General features: G+C 46.4%; 1 protein-coding gene across 1 annotated transcript in view; it reads right to left on the minus strand.

Annotated features, from left to right (window-relative positions):
* Window positions 1–18,109, minus strand: part of LOC138260432 (CD5 antigen-like) — a 223,714-nt gene that overhangs the window by 145,146 nt on the left and 60,459 nt on the right. Inside the window, exon 3 of the mRNA XM_069208914.1 lies at window positions 8,010–8,330. Coding sequence (XP_069065015.1) covers window positions 8,010–8,330 — 321 coding nt within the window. The remainder of the gene's footprint in view (window positions 1–8,009; window positions 8,331–18,109) is intronic.

Here is an 18,109-nt window from a genome sequence, read left to right on the forward strand (position 1 = left end):
GAATCTTCCCCCTGCAACCGCAGGCACCAAAAAGCTGCATTACCGGTCCCTTGGGTCTCCTCTCAGCACGACGAGCGAGGTCCCTCGAATCCAGCGACACCGTCCAAGTGACCCCCACAGTCCAGTGACTCTTCAGCCCAAGTTTGGTGGAGGTAAGTCGTTGTCTCACCTCGCTGGGCTGCATTGCTGGGAACCGCGACTTTGCAAGCTACTCCGGCCCCTGTGCACTTCCGGCGGAAATCCTTCGTGCACAGCCAAGCCTGGGTCCACGGCACTCTAACCTGCATTGCACGACTTTCTAAGTTGGTCTCCGGCGACGTGGGACTCCTTTGTGCAACTTCGGCGAGCACCGTTTCACGCATCCTCGTAGTGCCTGTTTCTGGCACTTCTCCGGGTGCTACCTGCTTTAGTGAGGGCTCTTTATCTTGCTCGACGTCCCCTCTCTCTGCAGGTCCAATTTGCGACCTCCTGGTCCCTCCTGGGCCCCAGCAGCGTCCAAAAACGCCAAACGCACGATTTGCGTGTAGCAAGGCTTGTTGGCGTCCATCCGGCGGGAAAACACTTCTGCACGACTCTCCAAGGCGTGCGGGATCCATCCTCCAAAGGGGAAGTCTCTAGCCCTTGTCGTTCCTGCAGTATTCACAGTTCTTCAGCCTAGTAAGAGCTTCTTTGCACCAACCGCTGGCATTTCTTGGGCATCTGCCCATCTCCGAGTTGCTTGTGACTTTTGGACTTGGTCCCCTTGTTCCACAGGTACCCTCAGTCAGGAATCCATCGTTGTTGCATTGCTGATTTGTTTTTTCCTTGCATTTTCCCTCTAACACAACTATTTTGTCCTTAGGGGAACTTTAGTGCACTTTGCACTCACTTTTCAGGGTCTTGGGGAGGGTTATTTTTCTAACTCTCACTATTTTCTAATAGTCCCAGCGACCCTCTACAAGGTCACATAGGTTTGGGGTCCATTCGTGGTTCGCATTCCACTTTTGGAGTATATGGTTTGTGTTGCCCCTATCCCTATGTTTCCCCATTGCATCCTATTGTAACTATACATTGTTTGCACTGTTTTCTAAGACTATACTGCATATTTTTGCTATTGTGTATATATATCTTGTGTATATTTCCTATCCTCTCACTGAGGGTACACTCTAAGATACTTTGGCATATTGTCATAAAAATAAAGTACCTTTATTTTTAGTATAACTGTGTATTGTGTTTTCTTATGATATTGTGCATATGACACTAAGTGGTACTGTAGTAGCTTCACACGTCTCCTAGTTCAGCCTAAGCTGCTCTGCTAAGCTACCATTATCTATCAGCCTAAGCTGCTAGACACCCTATACACTAATAAGGGATAACTGGGCCTGGTGCAAGGTGCAAGTACCCCTTGGTACTCACTACAAGCCAGTCCAGCCTCCTACAGTGATTAGCAGCTGCTCTGGCTCCTGTGCACTCTTCCAGGGTTTCCTTTGTGCACAGCCAAGCCTGGGTCCCCAACACTCTAACCTGCAGTGCACAACCTCCTGAGTTGTCCTCCGGCATCGTGGGATCTTCTTTAGTGACTTCAGGTGAGCTCCGGTTCACTCTTCTTTGTAGTGCCTGTTCTTGCACTTCTACGGGTGCTGCTTGCTTCTGAGAGGGCTCCTTGTCTTGCTGGTCGCCCCCTCTGTCTCCTCACGCAATTGGCGACAGCCTGGTCCCTCCTGGGCTACAGCAGCATCCAAAAACCCTAACCGCAACCCTTGCAGCTAGCAAGGCTTGTTTGCAGTCTTTCTGCATGAGAATACCTCTGCAAGCTTCTTCACGACGTGGGACATTCATCCTTCAAAGGGAAAGTTCCTAGTCCACTTCGTTCTTGCAGAATCCACAGCTTCTACCATCCGGTGGCAGCTTCTTTGAAACCTCAGCTGGCATTTCCTGGGCATCTGCCCACTCTCGACTTTGTCATGACTCTTGGACTTGGTCCCCTTGTTCCACAGGTACTCTCGTCCGGAAATCCATTGTTGTTGCATTGCTGGTATTGGTCTTCCTTGCAGAATTCCCCTATCACGACTTCTGTGCTCTCTGGGGAACTTAGGTGCACTTTACACCTACTTTTCAGGGTCTTTGGGTTGGCTATTGTTCAAACCCTCACTGTTTTCTTACAGTCCCAGCGACCCTCTACAAGCTCACATAGGTTTGGGGTCCATTTGTGGTTCACATTCCACTTCTAGAGTATATGGTTTGTGTTGCCCCTATACCTATGGTCTTTCATTGCAATCTATTGTGACTGTACATTGCTTGCATTGCTTTCTTTTGCTATTACTGCATATTGTTGGTATTGTGTACACATATCTTGTGTATATTTGCTATCCTCATACTGAGGGTACTCACTGAGATACTTCTGGCATATTGTCATAAAAATAAAGTACCTTTATTTTTAGTATATCTGTGTATTGTGTTTTCTTATGATATTGTGCATATGATACTAGTGGTATAGTAGGAGCTTTGCATGTTTCTTAGTTCAGCCTAAGCTGCTCTGCTAAGCTACCCTTTCCTATCAGCCAGCGCTGCTAGACACCCCTTCTACACTAATAAGGGATACCTGGACCCGGTGCAGAGTGTAAGTACCCCTTGGTGCTCACTACAAACCAGGCCAGTTTCCTACAGGGAGGTGTAATCACCCTAGATTGAGAGTGAATAAGTGCTGTAGGGGATGTGAAATCACACTAGATTGAGATTAAAGAAGTGCTACAGAGTAAGTGTAATCACACTAGATTGAGAGTGAAGAAGTGCTGTAGAGGAGGTGTAATCAAACTGGATTGAGGATGAAGAAGTGCTGTAGGGGAGGTGTAATCACACTAGATTGAGAGTGAAGAAGTGCTGTAGAGGAGGTGTAATCACACTAGATTGAGAGTGAAGAAGTGCTGTAGAGGAGGTGTAATCACACTGGATTGAGAGTGAAGAAGTTCTGTAGAGGATGTGTAATCACACTAGATTGAGAGTGAAGAAGTGCTATGAAGGAGGTGTAATCACACTAGATAGAGAGTGAAGAAGTGCTGAAGGGGATGTGTAATCACAATAGATTGAGAGTGAAGAAGTGCTGTAGCAGGATGTTTAATCACACTGGATTGAGGGTGAAAAGTGCTATAGGGGAGGTGTAATTACACTAGATTGAGTGAGAAGAAGTGATTTAGGGGAGGTGTAATCACACTGGATTGAGAGTGAATAAGTGCAATGGAGGAGGTGTAATCACACTAGATTGAGAGTTAGGAAGTGCTGTAGGGGAGGTGTAATCACACTAGAATGAGGGTGAAGAAGTGCTGTAGAGGATTTGTAATCACACTAGATTGAGAGGGAAGAAGTGCTGTAGAGGAGGTATAATGACACTGGATTGAGGGTGAAGAAGTGCTGTAGAGGATGTGTAATCACACTAGATTGAGAGTGAAGAAGTGCTGTAGGAGAGGTGTAATCACACTGGATTGAGAGTAAATAAGTGCTGTAGGGGAGGTGTAATCAGACTAGATAGAGAGTGATTATGTGCTGTAGAGGAGGTGTAATCACACTAGAGTGAGGGTGAAGAAGTGCTGTAGAGGCTATGTATCAAACTGGATTGAGGGTGAAGAAGTGCTGTAGGGGAGGTGTAATCACACTAGATTGAGAGTGAAGAAGTGCTATAGGGAAGAGTAATCACATTAGATTGAGAGTAAAGAAGTGCTGTAGAGGATGTGCAATTACACTAGATTGAGAGTAAAGAAGTGCTGTAGGAGGAGGTCTAATCACACTAGATTGAGAGTGAAGAAGTGATGTAGGGGAGGTGTAATCACACTAGATTGAGAGTGAAGAAGTGCTTTTGGAGGAGGTGTAATCACACTGGATTGATAGTGAAGAAGTGCTGTAGGAGGGGGTGTAATCACACTAAATTGAGAGTGAAGCAGTGCTGTAGAGGAGGTGTAATCACACTACATTGAGAGTGAAGAGGTGCTGTAGGTGAGGTGTAATCACACTAGATTGAGAGTGAATAAGTGTTGTAGGGGAGGTGTAATCACACTAGATTGTGAGTGAAGAAGTGCTGTAGATGAGTTGTAATCACACTAGATTGAGAGTGAATAAGTGCTGTAGAGGAGGTGTATCAAACTGGATTGAGGGTGAAGAAGTGCTGTAGGGGAGGTGTGATCACACTAGACTGAGAGTGAAAAAGTACTGTAGAGGAGGTGTAATCACACTGGATTGAGAGTGAAGAAGTGCTGTAGAGGATGTGTAATCACACTAGATTGAGAGTGAAGAAGTGCTGTAGGATAGGTGTAATCACACTAGATTGAGAGTGAAGAAGTGGTGTAGGGGATGTGTAATCACACTGGATTGAGAGTGAAGAAGTGCTGTAGGATAGGTGTAATCACACTAGATTGAGAGTGAAGAAGTGCTGTAGGTGATGTGTAATCACACTAGATTGAGTGTGAAGAGGTGCTGCAGAAGGAGGTGTAATCACACTGGATTGAGAGTGAATAGTGCTATCGGGGAGGTGTAATTACACTAGATTGAGAGAGAAGAAGTGCTGTAGGGGAGCTGTAAACACAATGGATTGAGAGTAAAGAAGTGCTGTTGGAGGTGGTGTTATCACACTGGATTGAGGGTGAAGAAGTGCAGTAGGGGAGGTGTAATCACACTAGATTGAGAGTGAAGAAGTGCTGTAGAGTAGGTGTAATCACACTAGATGGAGATTGAAGAAGTGCTATAGAGGAGGTGTAATCACACTGGATTGAGAGTGAAGAAGTGCTGTAGAGGATGTTTAATAACACTAGATTGAGAGTGAAGAAATGCTGTAGGGGAGGTGTAATCACACTGGATTGAGAGTGAAAAAGCGCTGTAGGGGAGGTGTAATCACACTAGATTGAGAGAGAAGAAGTGCTGTAGGGGAGGTGTAATCACACTGGATTGAGAGTGAAGAAGTGCTGTTGGCGGAGGTGTAATCACACTGGATTGAGATTGAAGAAGTGCTGTAGGGGATGTGTAATCACACTGTATTGAGAGTGAATAAGTGCTATGGAGGAGGTGTAATTACACTATATTGAGAGTGTAGCAGTGCTGTAGGGGAGGTGCAATCACACTGGATTGAGAGTAAAGAAGTGTTGTAGAGTCGGTCTAACCACACTAGATTGAGAGTGAAGAAGTGCTGTAGGGAAGTGTAATCACACTAGATTGAGAGTAAAGAAGTGCTGTAGAGGATGTGTAATTACACTAGATTGAGAGTAAATAAATGCTATAGGAGGGGGTGTAATCACAATAGATTGAGAGTGAAGCAGTGCTGTATGAAGGTGTTATCACATTACACTGAGATTTAAGAAGTGCTGTATAGGATGTGTAATCACACTAGATTGAGAGTAAGTAAGTGCTGTACAGGAGGTGTAATCACACTAGATTGAGAGTGAAGCAGTTCTGTAGGGAGGTGTAATCACATTAGATTGAGAATGAAGAAGTGCTATAGGGGAGGTGTAATCACACTAGATTGAGAATTAAGTAGTGTTGTTGAGGAGGTGTAATCACAATAGATTCAGGGTGAAGGAGTGCGGTAGAGGTGGTGTAATCACATATGATTGAGATTGAAGAAGTGCTGCAGTGGAGGTGTAATCATTAGATTCAGGGTGAAGAAGTGCTGTAGAGGAGGTGTAATCACACTAGATTGAGAGTGAAGAAGTGCTGTAGGGGAGGTGTAATCACACTAGATTGAGAGTGAAGAACTGCTGTAGGGGCGCTGTAATCAGACCGGATTGAGGGTGAAGAAGTGTTGTAGAAAAGGTGTAATCACAGTGGATTGAGATTGAAGAAGTGCTGTAGGAAGAGGTGTAATCACACCGGATTGAGAGTGAAGAAGTGCTGTACGGGTGTGTAATCTCACTAGATTGAGAGTGTAGCAGTGCTGTAGGGGAGGTGTAATCACACTAGCTTGAGAGTGAGGAAGTGCTGTAGGGGATGTCTAATCACACTAGATTGAGAGTGAAACAGTGCTGTACAGGAGGTGTAATTACACTGGATGGAAAGAGGAGAAGTTCTGTTGGAGGTGGTGTAATCACACTGGATTGAGAGTGAAGAGGTGCTGTAGGGGAGATGTAAACACACTAGATTGAGAGTGAAGAAGTGCTGTAGGGGAGGTGTAATCACACTAGACTGCGAGCGAAGGAGTTCTGAAGGGGAAATGTAATCACACTAGATTGATATTGAAGAAGTGCTGTAGGAGGAGGTGTAATCATACTAGACTGAGAGTAAAGAAGTGCTGTAGGGGAAGTGTAATCACATTAGATTGAAAGTGAGGAAGTGCTGTAGGGGTGGTGTAATCACACTAGATTGAGAGTAAATAAGTGCTGTAGGAGGAGGTGTATTTACACTCGATTGAGAGTGAATAAGTGCTGTAGGGGAAGTGTAATCACACTTGATTGAGAATAAAGCAGTGCTGTAGAGGAGGTGTAATCACACTACATTGAGAGTGAAGAAATGCTTTAGGGGAGGTGTAATCACACTAGATTGAGAGTAAAGAATTGCTGTAGGAGGAGGTGTAATCGCACTAGATTGAGAGTGAAGAAGTGCTGTAGGGGAGGTGTAATCACACTGGATTGAGAGTAAATAAATGCTGTAGGGGAGGTGTAATCACACTGGATTGAGAGTAAATAAGTGCTGTAGGGGAGGTGTAATCAGACTAGATAGAGAGTGAAGATGTGCTGTAGAGGAGGTGTAATCACACTAGAGTGAGGGTGAAGAAGTGCTGTAGAGGATGTGTATTCACACTAGATTGAGAGTGAAGAAGTGCTGTAAGGGAGGTGTAATCACACTAGATTGAGAGTGAAGATGTGTTGTAGAGGAGGTGTAATCACACTAGAGTGAGGGTGAAGAAGTGCTTTAGAAGGAAGTGTAATCACAGTGGATTGAGAGTGAAAAAGTGATGTAGGGGAGGTGTAATTACACTAGTTTAATAGAGAAGAAGTGCTGTAGGGGAGGTGTAATCAGACTGGATTGAGATTGAAACAGTGCTTTAGGGGAGGTGTAATCACACTGGATTGAGAGTGAATAAGTGCAATGGAGGAAGGTGTAATCACACTAGATTGAGAGTTAGGAAGTGCTGTAGGTGAGGTGTAATCACATTGGATTGAGAGTGAAGACGTGCTATGGAGGAGGTGTAATCACACTGGATTGAGAGTAAATAAGTGCTGTAGGGGGGGTGTAATCACCCTAGATTGAGGGTGAAGACGTGTTGCAGAGGAGGTGTAATCACACTAAACTGAGAGTGAAGCAGTGCTGATGAGGAGGTGCAATCACACTACATTGAGAGTAAATAAGTGATGTAGGGGATGTGTAATCACACTAGATTGAGAGTGAAGGAGTGCTGTAGAGGAGGTGTAATCACACTAGATTGAGAGTGAAGAAGTGCTGTAGGGGACGTTTAATGACACTAGATTGAGAGTGAAGAAGTACTGTAAGGGAGGTGTAATCACACCAGATTTTGAGTGAACAAGTGCTGTAGATGAGTTGTAATCACACTAGATTGAGAGTGAAGGAGTGCTGTAGAGGAGGTGTAATCACACTAGATTGAGAGTGAAGAAGTGCTGTAGGGGACGTTTAATGACACTAGATTGAGAGTGAAGAAGTACTGTAAGGGAGGTGTAATCACACCAGATTTTGAGTGAACAAGTGCTGTAGATGAGTTGTAATCACACTAGATTGCGAGTGAAGCAGTGCTGTAGGAGGAGGTGCAATCACACTGGATTGAGTGAAGAATTGCTGTAGAGGAGGTGTAATCACACTACAGTGAGAGTGAAGAAGTACTTTAGGGGAGGTGTAATCACACTAGACTGAGATTGAAGGAGTGCTGTAGAAAAGGTGTGGTTGCAGTGAATAGTTCAAGCAGGTTTAGTTGTAAGTACATTGTTATGCCTCAGAGCCCTGGGTGACTCTGAGGTGGTAGATCGGAAGTGCTGTACCGTGCAGTAGTTTTTGTTATGTTTGGACTCCACAGCAGTGATGTGTGGTGGTGTGGTCCTTACCTGTGCAGTTCACGGCTGCATATCTCCCGTCATAACAAAAGTCCTGTATCCTGGTGCTGTGTGGACACTGCAGCAGGCTGACCTCATCTCCTCTGCACTGGACATCAGAAATCCCAACTGCCTCATTCACTGCTGCCCCGAAGGCTGAGGCCGGAGGGACTGAATAGGGAGCTCCACATCCCAGCTCCTTACACACCACAGCAGCGTCCTGCAGGTCCCACTGGCTGGCACAGACTCTTTCCCATTCGCCATTCATCTTCGCCTGTACAACCCCAGCACAGGGGGCCATGGAGTTGGTCAGTCGGACATGATAGTTGTGAGCTTCAAAGAAACAGAATATATTTACATTTACTCAATAATAGTATTTATTCCCCGTTATGATTATTGTTTTTCCACTGACTGGCAAGATTAAAGGAATACAGCGACAGAGACAGGAAAAGAAAGCGGTGTTAATCACTCTTACACAGACTTTGATTTCTTCTGAGGTCAGAGGTCAGCTCCCATCATCCTGTTCTTTATTAACAAATGCCTCTAAAGTTTTCACACCTGAATCTCATTACATTTAATGAAGAAGAAAGCACACGATGGGAAACAACCATCCAACAGATTAGTCTAGCAGGATTTGTGGCATAATCCTGCACTCAGTGGGACTTCAGTGGTATCAAAGTAGATTTCATTCACACACTGACTTCACATGCATTGTTGGGGATACAATGGGTACAAGGCTGGTGAAGGAACATTCTGGCTTCTCTTCAAGATTGTCCCTTGTCCTTGTCAGTGGTTGAAAATCTGCCACATTTACACATTTGAGTTATATTAACGGGTCAGCAGTAATTGTTTTGGGTCAAGTTGTCCTGGGCAGAGGATTTTACCTGATTGTTCAATTTCTAACCAACCATTTTCAGTGCATCAGACAAAATTATACAAGAACTATGCAACGAAAATATCATCATGCGCAACACAAAAAATGTTAAATCGTAGGAAATTCTCGGGAGAGGGGTTGGGATATCCATAGGAGTTAAGCTGCTGTCACACACATTAGAGTGGCATTGAGAGAGAAAGCAAGAGAAAGTAAGTAGGTTGACAAGAAGAGTGGGGGATGCACTATAAACAATAATTTTCAAGTGGGGAAAAAACTTAACCAGTGGATTGGAATGGAAATGATAACCCCATGTTGAACTTGGCCATTTCTGCCGGGTCATCTCCACATTTTGGCTCTTCACCCTCCTGTTTTCTGAATCCTTTTTTGTTGGCTTTTAGGACTCCCCCCCTAACCAGTGCTAAAGTGCTTCTGCTCTCTCCCTTTAAACATGGTGGAATTCGCTCAAAACCAATTGGCATTTTTAATTTACCTGTAGGTCCCTAGTAAAGTGACACTGCATGTACCCAGGGCCTGTAAATTAAATGCTACTAGTAGGCCAGAAGTGCATGAGAGACTTTTTCCACATGGCATTGAGCTGCCCGGTCACCCAACAACGCTGGCTGAAAATGTTCAGGACCTTCTTGCAGGTGCTTGGCCTAACACTGAGGCCGACCCCAATAATTCCCTTGCTTGGTCTCCTGGACGACCTGGCTGGCCCAAGGGGTGCTGACCTCTGGCAGGTCTGCAAACGTTGCTGGCAATATGGGCTTTACCAAGCATGAGAAGGTGCCAGATGCCCCCCCCCCCCCCACCACTGAGTGAACAGAGAACAGGTACAGACAAATGTGGGGAATTAGAGAAGCCCATCTACTTAGCACATGGATGCCCCAACAAACATTCCAAAATTTGGGGTCCCTGTTCCACACCTGATAAAATATATTAAATTGCAGGATGGAAAGTGCCTATCTGTGCCGTCCTTGGAAAGACAGAGATGGAGAGTTGTGAGGGTAGGTTGTTAGTAAAACAACCTGATGTCAGTTCACTCCACTAAAGAAAGCAAACAATTCCTCCCAGAAAGTGATTTCTCAGAAGCTGTTTGTAGGAAGCTGGCTCTGTATATAGTGGACCAAAATGAAGTACACTGTGCAAAGAGTCCAAGCAGTTACCAGAGGTAATCGCAGAGGCACAGGTGACATCCCAAATGCTCTGTTTTTGGGGAGAGTGGTCGAGCAGTTGGGCCTATCAGATGTTATTGCTAAGCATGTAGTGCACACACTCAATAAAGAAATCCAACACCATATTATAACAATAACACATACTTTATATAAATTTTGATACCAAGATCACAGGAATCAGGTTTGTACTTTTTGAGTTATGAATTTTTACTTTTTTCAAAAATTGACACTGCAATTTTTGGAGTGGTAATGTTATTCTACAGGGGAAACTAATATACTGAATACCGCTACTTAGCAACGACTTACAGGACCAATCTCATAGAGTTAAGATAAGTATAGGGCAAGGTCCAAAACAGCACCAACAGGTCACTTCAGAAGGCACTGTGTCACCCAGGTGCGGTGGTGCTTTTTATCGTTGGGTGCCCAATGGTATCCTATTGGGGAAAAACATGTACTGCATGCGGGCACTTAGCAACGACCTATAGGACTGTTTTTCCAGAGTTAAGATAAGTATGGGGCAAGGTCCAAAGCAGCGCCAACAGTTCAATTTGGGAGGGACTGAGGCGTACAGGTCAGAGGTGCTTTTCAGACTTGGGTGCCCAATGTTATCTAATGGGGAAAAACAGACACTGCATACGGGCACTCTGCAACGACTTACAGGACTGTTTTTCTGGACTTGAGGTGAGTATGGGGCAAGGTCCAAAACCACACGAACAGTTCTCTTCGGGGGGCTCTTGGCCATCTGGGTAAAGAGGTGTGTCACAGCGTTGGGTGTCCCATTCAAGTCTATGGGAATCGGTCAGGTTGGAAAGTCATTGCGAGGATGGATAGGAAGGTCAGTCATGGGGAACCCCTCATGGGGGCTCAACCCTTGCTTACCAAGTGCCATTCTAAAATCATATGGCATGACCCAAATCACAGTATTAAACATTCATTGCAATGCAATATACACAGTGTACAAGCCATGTGTCTCATGACATCATCCAAGTCATCCAGAGAACTCCTCTATTCCAAAGCTGTTGTTCGAAACAAAAGGTTTTCCCCCTAACCAGGGTATCAAAATGCTAGCCATCGTGATAGAGACATTTCTGCAGGAGCTTACCTCCATGAGTACAACTATGGGATCCTTCAATGCAAAACTGTCAGAGGTAGCTTCAGAAATAAATCCATCTGAACTGATGACAACTAACCACAAACATATTGATTCCACCAATAGAAGGTTGAACGACGTGGAATTGTAACTTAATGAGCTTCGGGATTGGAGAAAAGAAGTTGCGTCAAATCTGATGGATATGGAGGACAGATTGAGAAGGAATGATATTAGACTGTATGGTATACCAGAGCAACTGAAGAAATACAAAATGGTGTCTTTCTGTCAGAGACTTTCTTTAGCCACAGAAACTCAGAATATAAAGAAATCACCATCAAACAGAAAACTTGCTTTCCATTCACATAAGTCTGCAAGACAAAAACATGAAACTTAGACAAATGAAGCTGGTGGTGATAATCATTAAAGTAAACGGGAAACAGCAGAGTCGTCTGAAGAACCTGAGGACCTGGCAAACTTTCTGGACCACATTGCAGCAGATTTAATGAGCATGGCATAAAACATACTTGGCACGAGCCACTGCAATTGAGAAGGTCTAAGAAGAGTGGTGGAGGCTCTGCAGGGGATGGACATATCACATGTCCCTTTGAAAGACAGACCACATACTTGAGGATGAAGCAATAAGAACTACCAGCCGCCAAACCTTCAGTGCAAAGAAGATCAGCGCCTAAGGAAAGTATAAGGACTTATAGTTATTTTGTGGTGTCTAATATTTTTTTCACAGAGTTTGTATACTGTTGGCTAATCCCTAGATGGCAATAGTAGAGGACCATAAAGGGGAGTCAACTCTGATACTAATCAAACAACACTAAACACACAACAGAGAGAGTATGGCCAGTCAGACAACGCTACAGCCAAGCAGCGGGACAAACACCAGAACTGAGGTAAAAATGTTTCATCAAACATACACCCTCATTAACCCCGTGTGTGCCCAGGACGAGGTGATCTCTTCCAAGGCGCCGGTTCCCCGGTGCCTTGTATGAGATCACCTCGTCCTGCTAGGGGGCCCCCCGGGAGGAGCGCTAGCCTTTCCTCTCCTTTCAGGCTTCTCTGAGCATTTGTGCCAATATACACCAGGGAATTGTTTTTTTTTTTTAGTTACATTATAAGGAGAGCGGTCCCTTGGGCAAGGGCCGCTCTCCAAGGGAGCAATTTGTTTTTTGGCTGTTTCTGCCCCCCCTGGGGCCGATTAGGCCGATCTGCCCCCGGGGGGGCAGAAATCCACTAGACACCAGGGAAAATATTATTTATTGTTATTTTTTTTATTTTTTTATGTTTGGGGAGCGACCCCTTGGGCAAGGGTCGCTCCGGGGGGGGGCGGGGAAATCATTATTAGGCCATTTCTGCACCCCCTGGGGGCAGAAACCACTAGACACCAGGGAATATTTTTTTGTGTGGGCTGTTTCAAGTAAGGGGAGCGGCCCCTTGGGCAAGCACCACTCCTCGGGGGCAAATTATTTCTAGGCCATTTCTGCCCCCCCGGGGGCAGATTGGTCTAATATTATTAGGCCGATCTGCCCCGGGGGGGGGGCAGAAAACCACTAGACACCAGGGATAAAAAAAAAAAGTGTTTACTTTTATTTTTTTTATGTTTGGGAAGCGACCACTTAGGCAAGGGTCGCTCCCCGGGGGGGTTCAAATTAATATTAGGCCATTTCTGCCTCCCCGAGGGCAGAAACCACAAGACACCAGGAAATATATATATATTTTTTTATACTAACGCACAAGGGGAGTGGCCCCCTTGGCAAGGGCCACTCCCCGGGGGTGGGACAACATATTTTTAGGCCTTTTCTGCCCCCCCTGGAGGCAGATTGGCCGAATATAATTACCCAGATCTGCCCCCGGGGGGCAGAAACCTCTAGACACCAGGGATATATATATTTTTTTATTTACTTTATGTTTTTATGTATGGGGAGTGACCGCGTAGACAAGGGTCGCTCCCCTGGGGGGCAAATTGTATTTAGGCCATTTCTGCCCCCCTTGGGGGCAGATCAGCCTAAACCTCTAGACACCATGGATTGGTGTGTGTGTATGTGTGTGTTTTGTTTGGAGGGGCAGCCCCATGGGCAAGGGTCTCTCCCCATGGGGGCACATTACTGTTGGCCATAACTGACCCCTTTGGGGGCAGATTGGCCTATTTTGGAAGGTCCGTCTGCCCCCAAGGGGGGGAGCAGAAAGCCCACCAGAGACCAGGGAAGATTTATTTTTCAAAATAAGAGGTTGGGATATGACCATACCCCCACCCCAAATAAATATGGCCAAAGTTGTTCTGTCCACCAGTGGGCAGATTGGGCAATTACCCCCAATCCACACCCCGGGGGGACAGAAAGTCTACTAGATGCCAGGGAATAAAAAAAATAAAAGAAGATAGTGGGGTGGTGGCTACCAACCAGTATGGGCCTGGTTATGCCCCCACCCGAACTGAAGGGGCTAACAGTCTGGCCCTCTCCCCGCACACTAAAACATCTTATCCCATGGCAAGCAAGGGGACAGTTGATTATTTTTTTTATTTTTTTTACATTTGGGCCATGAGAGCTTGGTAACTCTCAAAATCGTCCCACTTAGAATGGTGAGGGCTGCACTTTTTTTTACTTTGGGATGCTGCCATGTAGAAAAATCCACAAGACCTGGACACATTTGAAAACTAAATGTAGGAAAGTACCATCTTGCCTGGCATGTTACCCCCATATTTCACTGTATATATGTTGTTTTAGTTGTATGTGTCACTGGGACCCTGCAAGCCAGGGCCCCAGTGCTCATAAGTGTACCCTGTATGTGTTACCTGTGTTATGACTAACTGTCTCACTGAGGCTCTGCTATCCAGAACCGCAGTGGTTATGCTCTCTCATTTTCTTTCCAAATTGTCACTAACAGGCTAGTTACCAATTTCACCTATTTACATTGGCATACTGGAACACCCTTATAATTCCCTAGTATATGGTACTGAGGTACCCCGGGTATTGGGGTTCCAGGAGATCCCTATGGGCTGCAGCATTTCTTGTGCCACCCATAGGGAGATCTGACAATTCTTACATAGGCCTGCCTTTGCAGCCTGAGTGAAATAACGTCCACGTTATTTCACAGCCGTTTACCACTGCACTTAAGTAACTTATAAGTCACCTATATGTCTAACCTTTACCTGGTAAAGGTTGGGTGCTAAGTTACTTAGTGTGTGGGCACCCTGGCACTAGCCAAGGTGCTCCCACATTGTTCAGGGCAAATTCCCCGGACTTTGTGAGTTTGGGGACACCATTACACACGTGCACTATACATATGTCACGACATATGTACAGCGTCACAATGGTAACTTCGAACATGGCCATGTAACATGTCTAGGATCATGGAATTGTCACCCCAATGCCATTTTGGCATTGGGGAGACAATTCCATGATCCCCGAGTCTCTAGCTCAGACCCGGGTACTGCCAAACTGCCTTTCCCGGGGTTTCACTGCTGCTGCTGCCAACCCCTCAGACAGGTTTCTGCCCTCCTGGGGTCCAGCCAGGCTTGGCCCCAGGAAGGCAGAACAAAGGACTTCCTCAGAGAGAGGGTGTTACACCCTCTCCCTTTGGAAAAAGGTGTTAGGGCTTGGGAGGAGTAGCCTCCCCCAGCCTCTGGAAATGGTTTCATGGGCACAGATAGTGCCCTTTTCTGCATAAGCCAGTCTACACCGGTTCAGGGATCCCCCAGCCCTGCTCTGGCGCGAAACTGGACAAAGGAAAGGGGAGTGACCACTCCCCTGACCTGCACCTCCCCTGGGAGGTGCCCAGAGCTCCTCCAGTGTGCTCCAGACCTCTGCCATCTTGGAAACAGAGGTGCTGCTGGCACACTGGACTGCTCTGAGTGGCCAGTGCCAGCAGGTGACGTCAGAGACTCCTTCTGATAGGCTCCTTCAGGTGTTGCTCGTCTATCCTCTCTCCTAGGTAGCCAAACCTCCTTTTCTGGCTATTTAGGGTCTCTGCTTTGGGGAATTCATTAGATAACGAATGCAAGAGCTCATCAGAGTTCCTCTGCATCTCTCTCTTAAACTTCTGCCAAGGAATCGACTGCTGACCGCGCTGGAAGCCGGCAAAACTGCAACAAAGTAGCAAAGACAACTACTGCGACCTTGTAACGCTGATCCTGCCGCCTTCTCGACTGTTTTCCTGGTGGTGCATGCTGTGGGGGTAGTCTGCCTCCTCTCTGCACTAGAAGCTCCGAAGAAATCTCCCGTGGGTCAACGGAATCTTCCCCTTACATCCGCAGGCACCAAAGAACTGCATCACCGGTCCTCTGGGTTTCCTCTCAGCACGACGAGCGAGGTCCCTTAAACTCAGCATCTCTGTCCAAGTGACTCCCACAGTCCAGTGACTCTTCAGTCCAAGTTTGGTGGAGGTAAGTCCTTGCCTCCCCACGCTAGACTGCATTGCTGGGAACCGCGTGTTTTGCAGCTACTCCGGCTCCTGTGCACTCTTCGAGGATTTCCTTTGTGCACAGCCAAGCCTGGGTCCCCAGCACTCTAACCTGCAGTGCACGACCTCCTGATTTGTCCTCCGGCGTCGTAGGACCCTCTTTCGTGACTTATGGTGAGCTCCGGTTCACTCCACTTCATAGTGCCTGTTCTGGCACTTCTGCAGGTGCTGCTTGCTTCTGAGTGGGCTCTTTGTCTTGCTGGATGCCCCCTCTGTCTCCTCACGCAATTGGCGATATCTTGTTCCCTCCTGGGCAACAGCAGCATCCAAAAACCCTAACCGCAATCCTTGCAGCTAGCAAGGCTTGTTTGCAGTCTTTCTGCATGGAAACACTTCTGCACGACTCTTCACGACGTGGGACATCCATCCTCCCAAGGGTAGGTTTCTAGCCCTTGTTTTGCAGAATCCACAGCTTCTACCATCCAGTGGCAGCTTCTTTGCACCCACAGCTGGCATTTCCTGGGCATCTGCCCACTCCCGACTTGATCATGACTCTTGGACTTGGTCCCCTTGTTCCATAGGTACTCTCGTCAGGATATGCATTGTTGTTGCATTGCTGGTGCTGGTCTTCATTGCAGAATTCCCCTATCACGACTTCTGTGCTCTTTGGGGAACTTAGGTGCACTTTGCACCCACTTTTCAGGGTCTTGGGGTGGGCTATTTTTCTAACCCTCACTGTTTTCTTACAGTCCCAGCGACCATCTACAAGGTCACACAGGTTTGGGGTCCATTCGTGGTTTGCATTCCACTTCTAGAGTATATGGGTTGTGTTGCCCCTATCCCTATGTGCCCCCATTGCATTCTATTGTGACTATACATTGTTTGCACTGTTTTCTATTGCTATTACTGCATATTTTGGTATTGTGTACATATATCTTGTGTATATTTGCTATCCTCATACTGAGGGTACTCACTGAGATACTTTGGCATCTTGTCATAAAAATAAAGTACCTTTATTTTTAGTATATCTGTGTATTGTGTTTTCTTATGATATTGGGCATATGACACTAGTGGTACTGTAGGAGCTTCACTCGTCTCCTAGTTCAGCCTCAGCTGCTCTGCTAAGCTACCTTTTCTATCAGCCTAAGCTGCTAGACACCCCTCTACACTAATAAGGGATACCTGGGCCTGGTGCAAGGTGTAAGTACCCCTTGGTACTCACTACAAGCCAGTCCAGCCTCCTACATTGGTTGTGCAGCGGTGGGATAAGTACTTTGCAACTACTTACCACTTTGTCATATTGTACTTTTCATCAGAGAAAAATATACAAAACAAGTTCAGTGTATGTACACTGTGAGAAGGTAGCCTTTTTCTAGCCTTGTTACCCCCACTTTTGGCCTGTTTGTGAGTGTATGTCAGGGTGTTTGTCACTGTTTTCACTGTCTCACTGTGATCCTGATAGCCAGGCCTCAGTGCTCATAGTGAAAACACTATGTTTTCAGTATGTTTGTTATGTGTCACTGGGATCCTGCTGGTCAGGACCCCAGTGCTCATAGGTTTGTGGCCTATATGTATGTGTCACTGGGACCCTGTCACACAGGGCCCCAGTGCTCATAGGTGTGCATGTATATGTTCCCTGTGTGGTGCCTAACTGTCTCACTGAGGCTCTGCTAACCAGAACCTCAGTGGTTATGCTCTCTCATTACTTCCAAATTGTCACTAACAGGCTAGTGACCATTTTTACCAATTTACATTGGCTTACTGGAACACCCTTATAATTCCCTAGTATATGGTACTGAGGTACCCAGGGTATTGGGGTTCCAGGAGATCCCTATGGGCTGCAGCATTTCTTTTGCCACCCATAGGGAGCTCTGACAATTCTTACACAGGCCTGCCACTGCAGCCTGAGTGAAATAACGTCCACGTTATTTCACAGCCATTTTACACTGCACTTAAGTAACTTATAAGTCACCTATATGTCTAACCTTTACCTGGTAAAGGTTAGGTGCAAAGTTACTTAGTGTGAGGGCACCCTGGCACTAGCCAAGGTGCCCCCACATTGTTCAGAGCCAATTCCCTGAACTTTGTGAGTGCGGGGACACCATTACACGCGTGCACTACATATAGGTCACTACCTATATGTAGCTTCACAATGGTAACTCCGAATATGGCCATGTAACATGTCTATGATCATGGAATTGCCCCCTCTATGCCACCCTGGCATAGTTGGCACAATCCCATGATCCCAGTGGTCTGTAGCACAGACCCTGGTACTGCCAAACTGCCCTTCCTGGGGTTTCACTGCAGCTGCTGCTGCTGCCAACCCCTCAGACAGGCATCTGCCCTCCTGGGGTCCAGCCAGGCCTGGCCCAGGATGGCAGAACAAAGAACTTCCTCTGAGAGAGGGTGTGACACCCTCTCCCTTTGGAAAATGGTGTGAAGGCAGGGGAGGAGTAGCCTCCCCCAGCCTCTGGAAATGCTTTGTTGGGCACAGAGGTGCCCAATTCTGCATAAGCCAGTCTACACCGGTTCAGGGACCCCTTAGCCCCTGCTCTGGCGCGAAACT

This window comes from Pleurodeles waltl, chromosome 2_1, assembly GCF_031143425.1.
Source record: "Pleurodeles waltl isolate 20211129_DDA chromosome 2_1, aPleWal1.hap1.20221129, whole genome shotgun sequence".
In the NCBI taxonomy this organism is placed as follows: Eukaryota; Metazoa; Chordata; class Amphibia; order Caudata; family Salamandridae; genus Pleurodeles; species Pleurodeles waltl.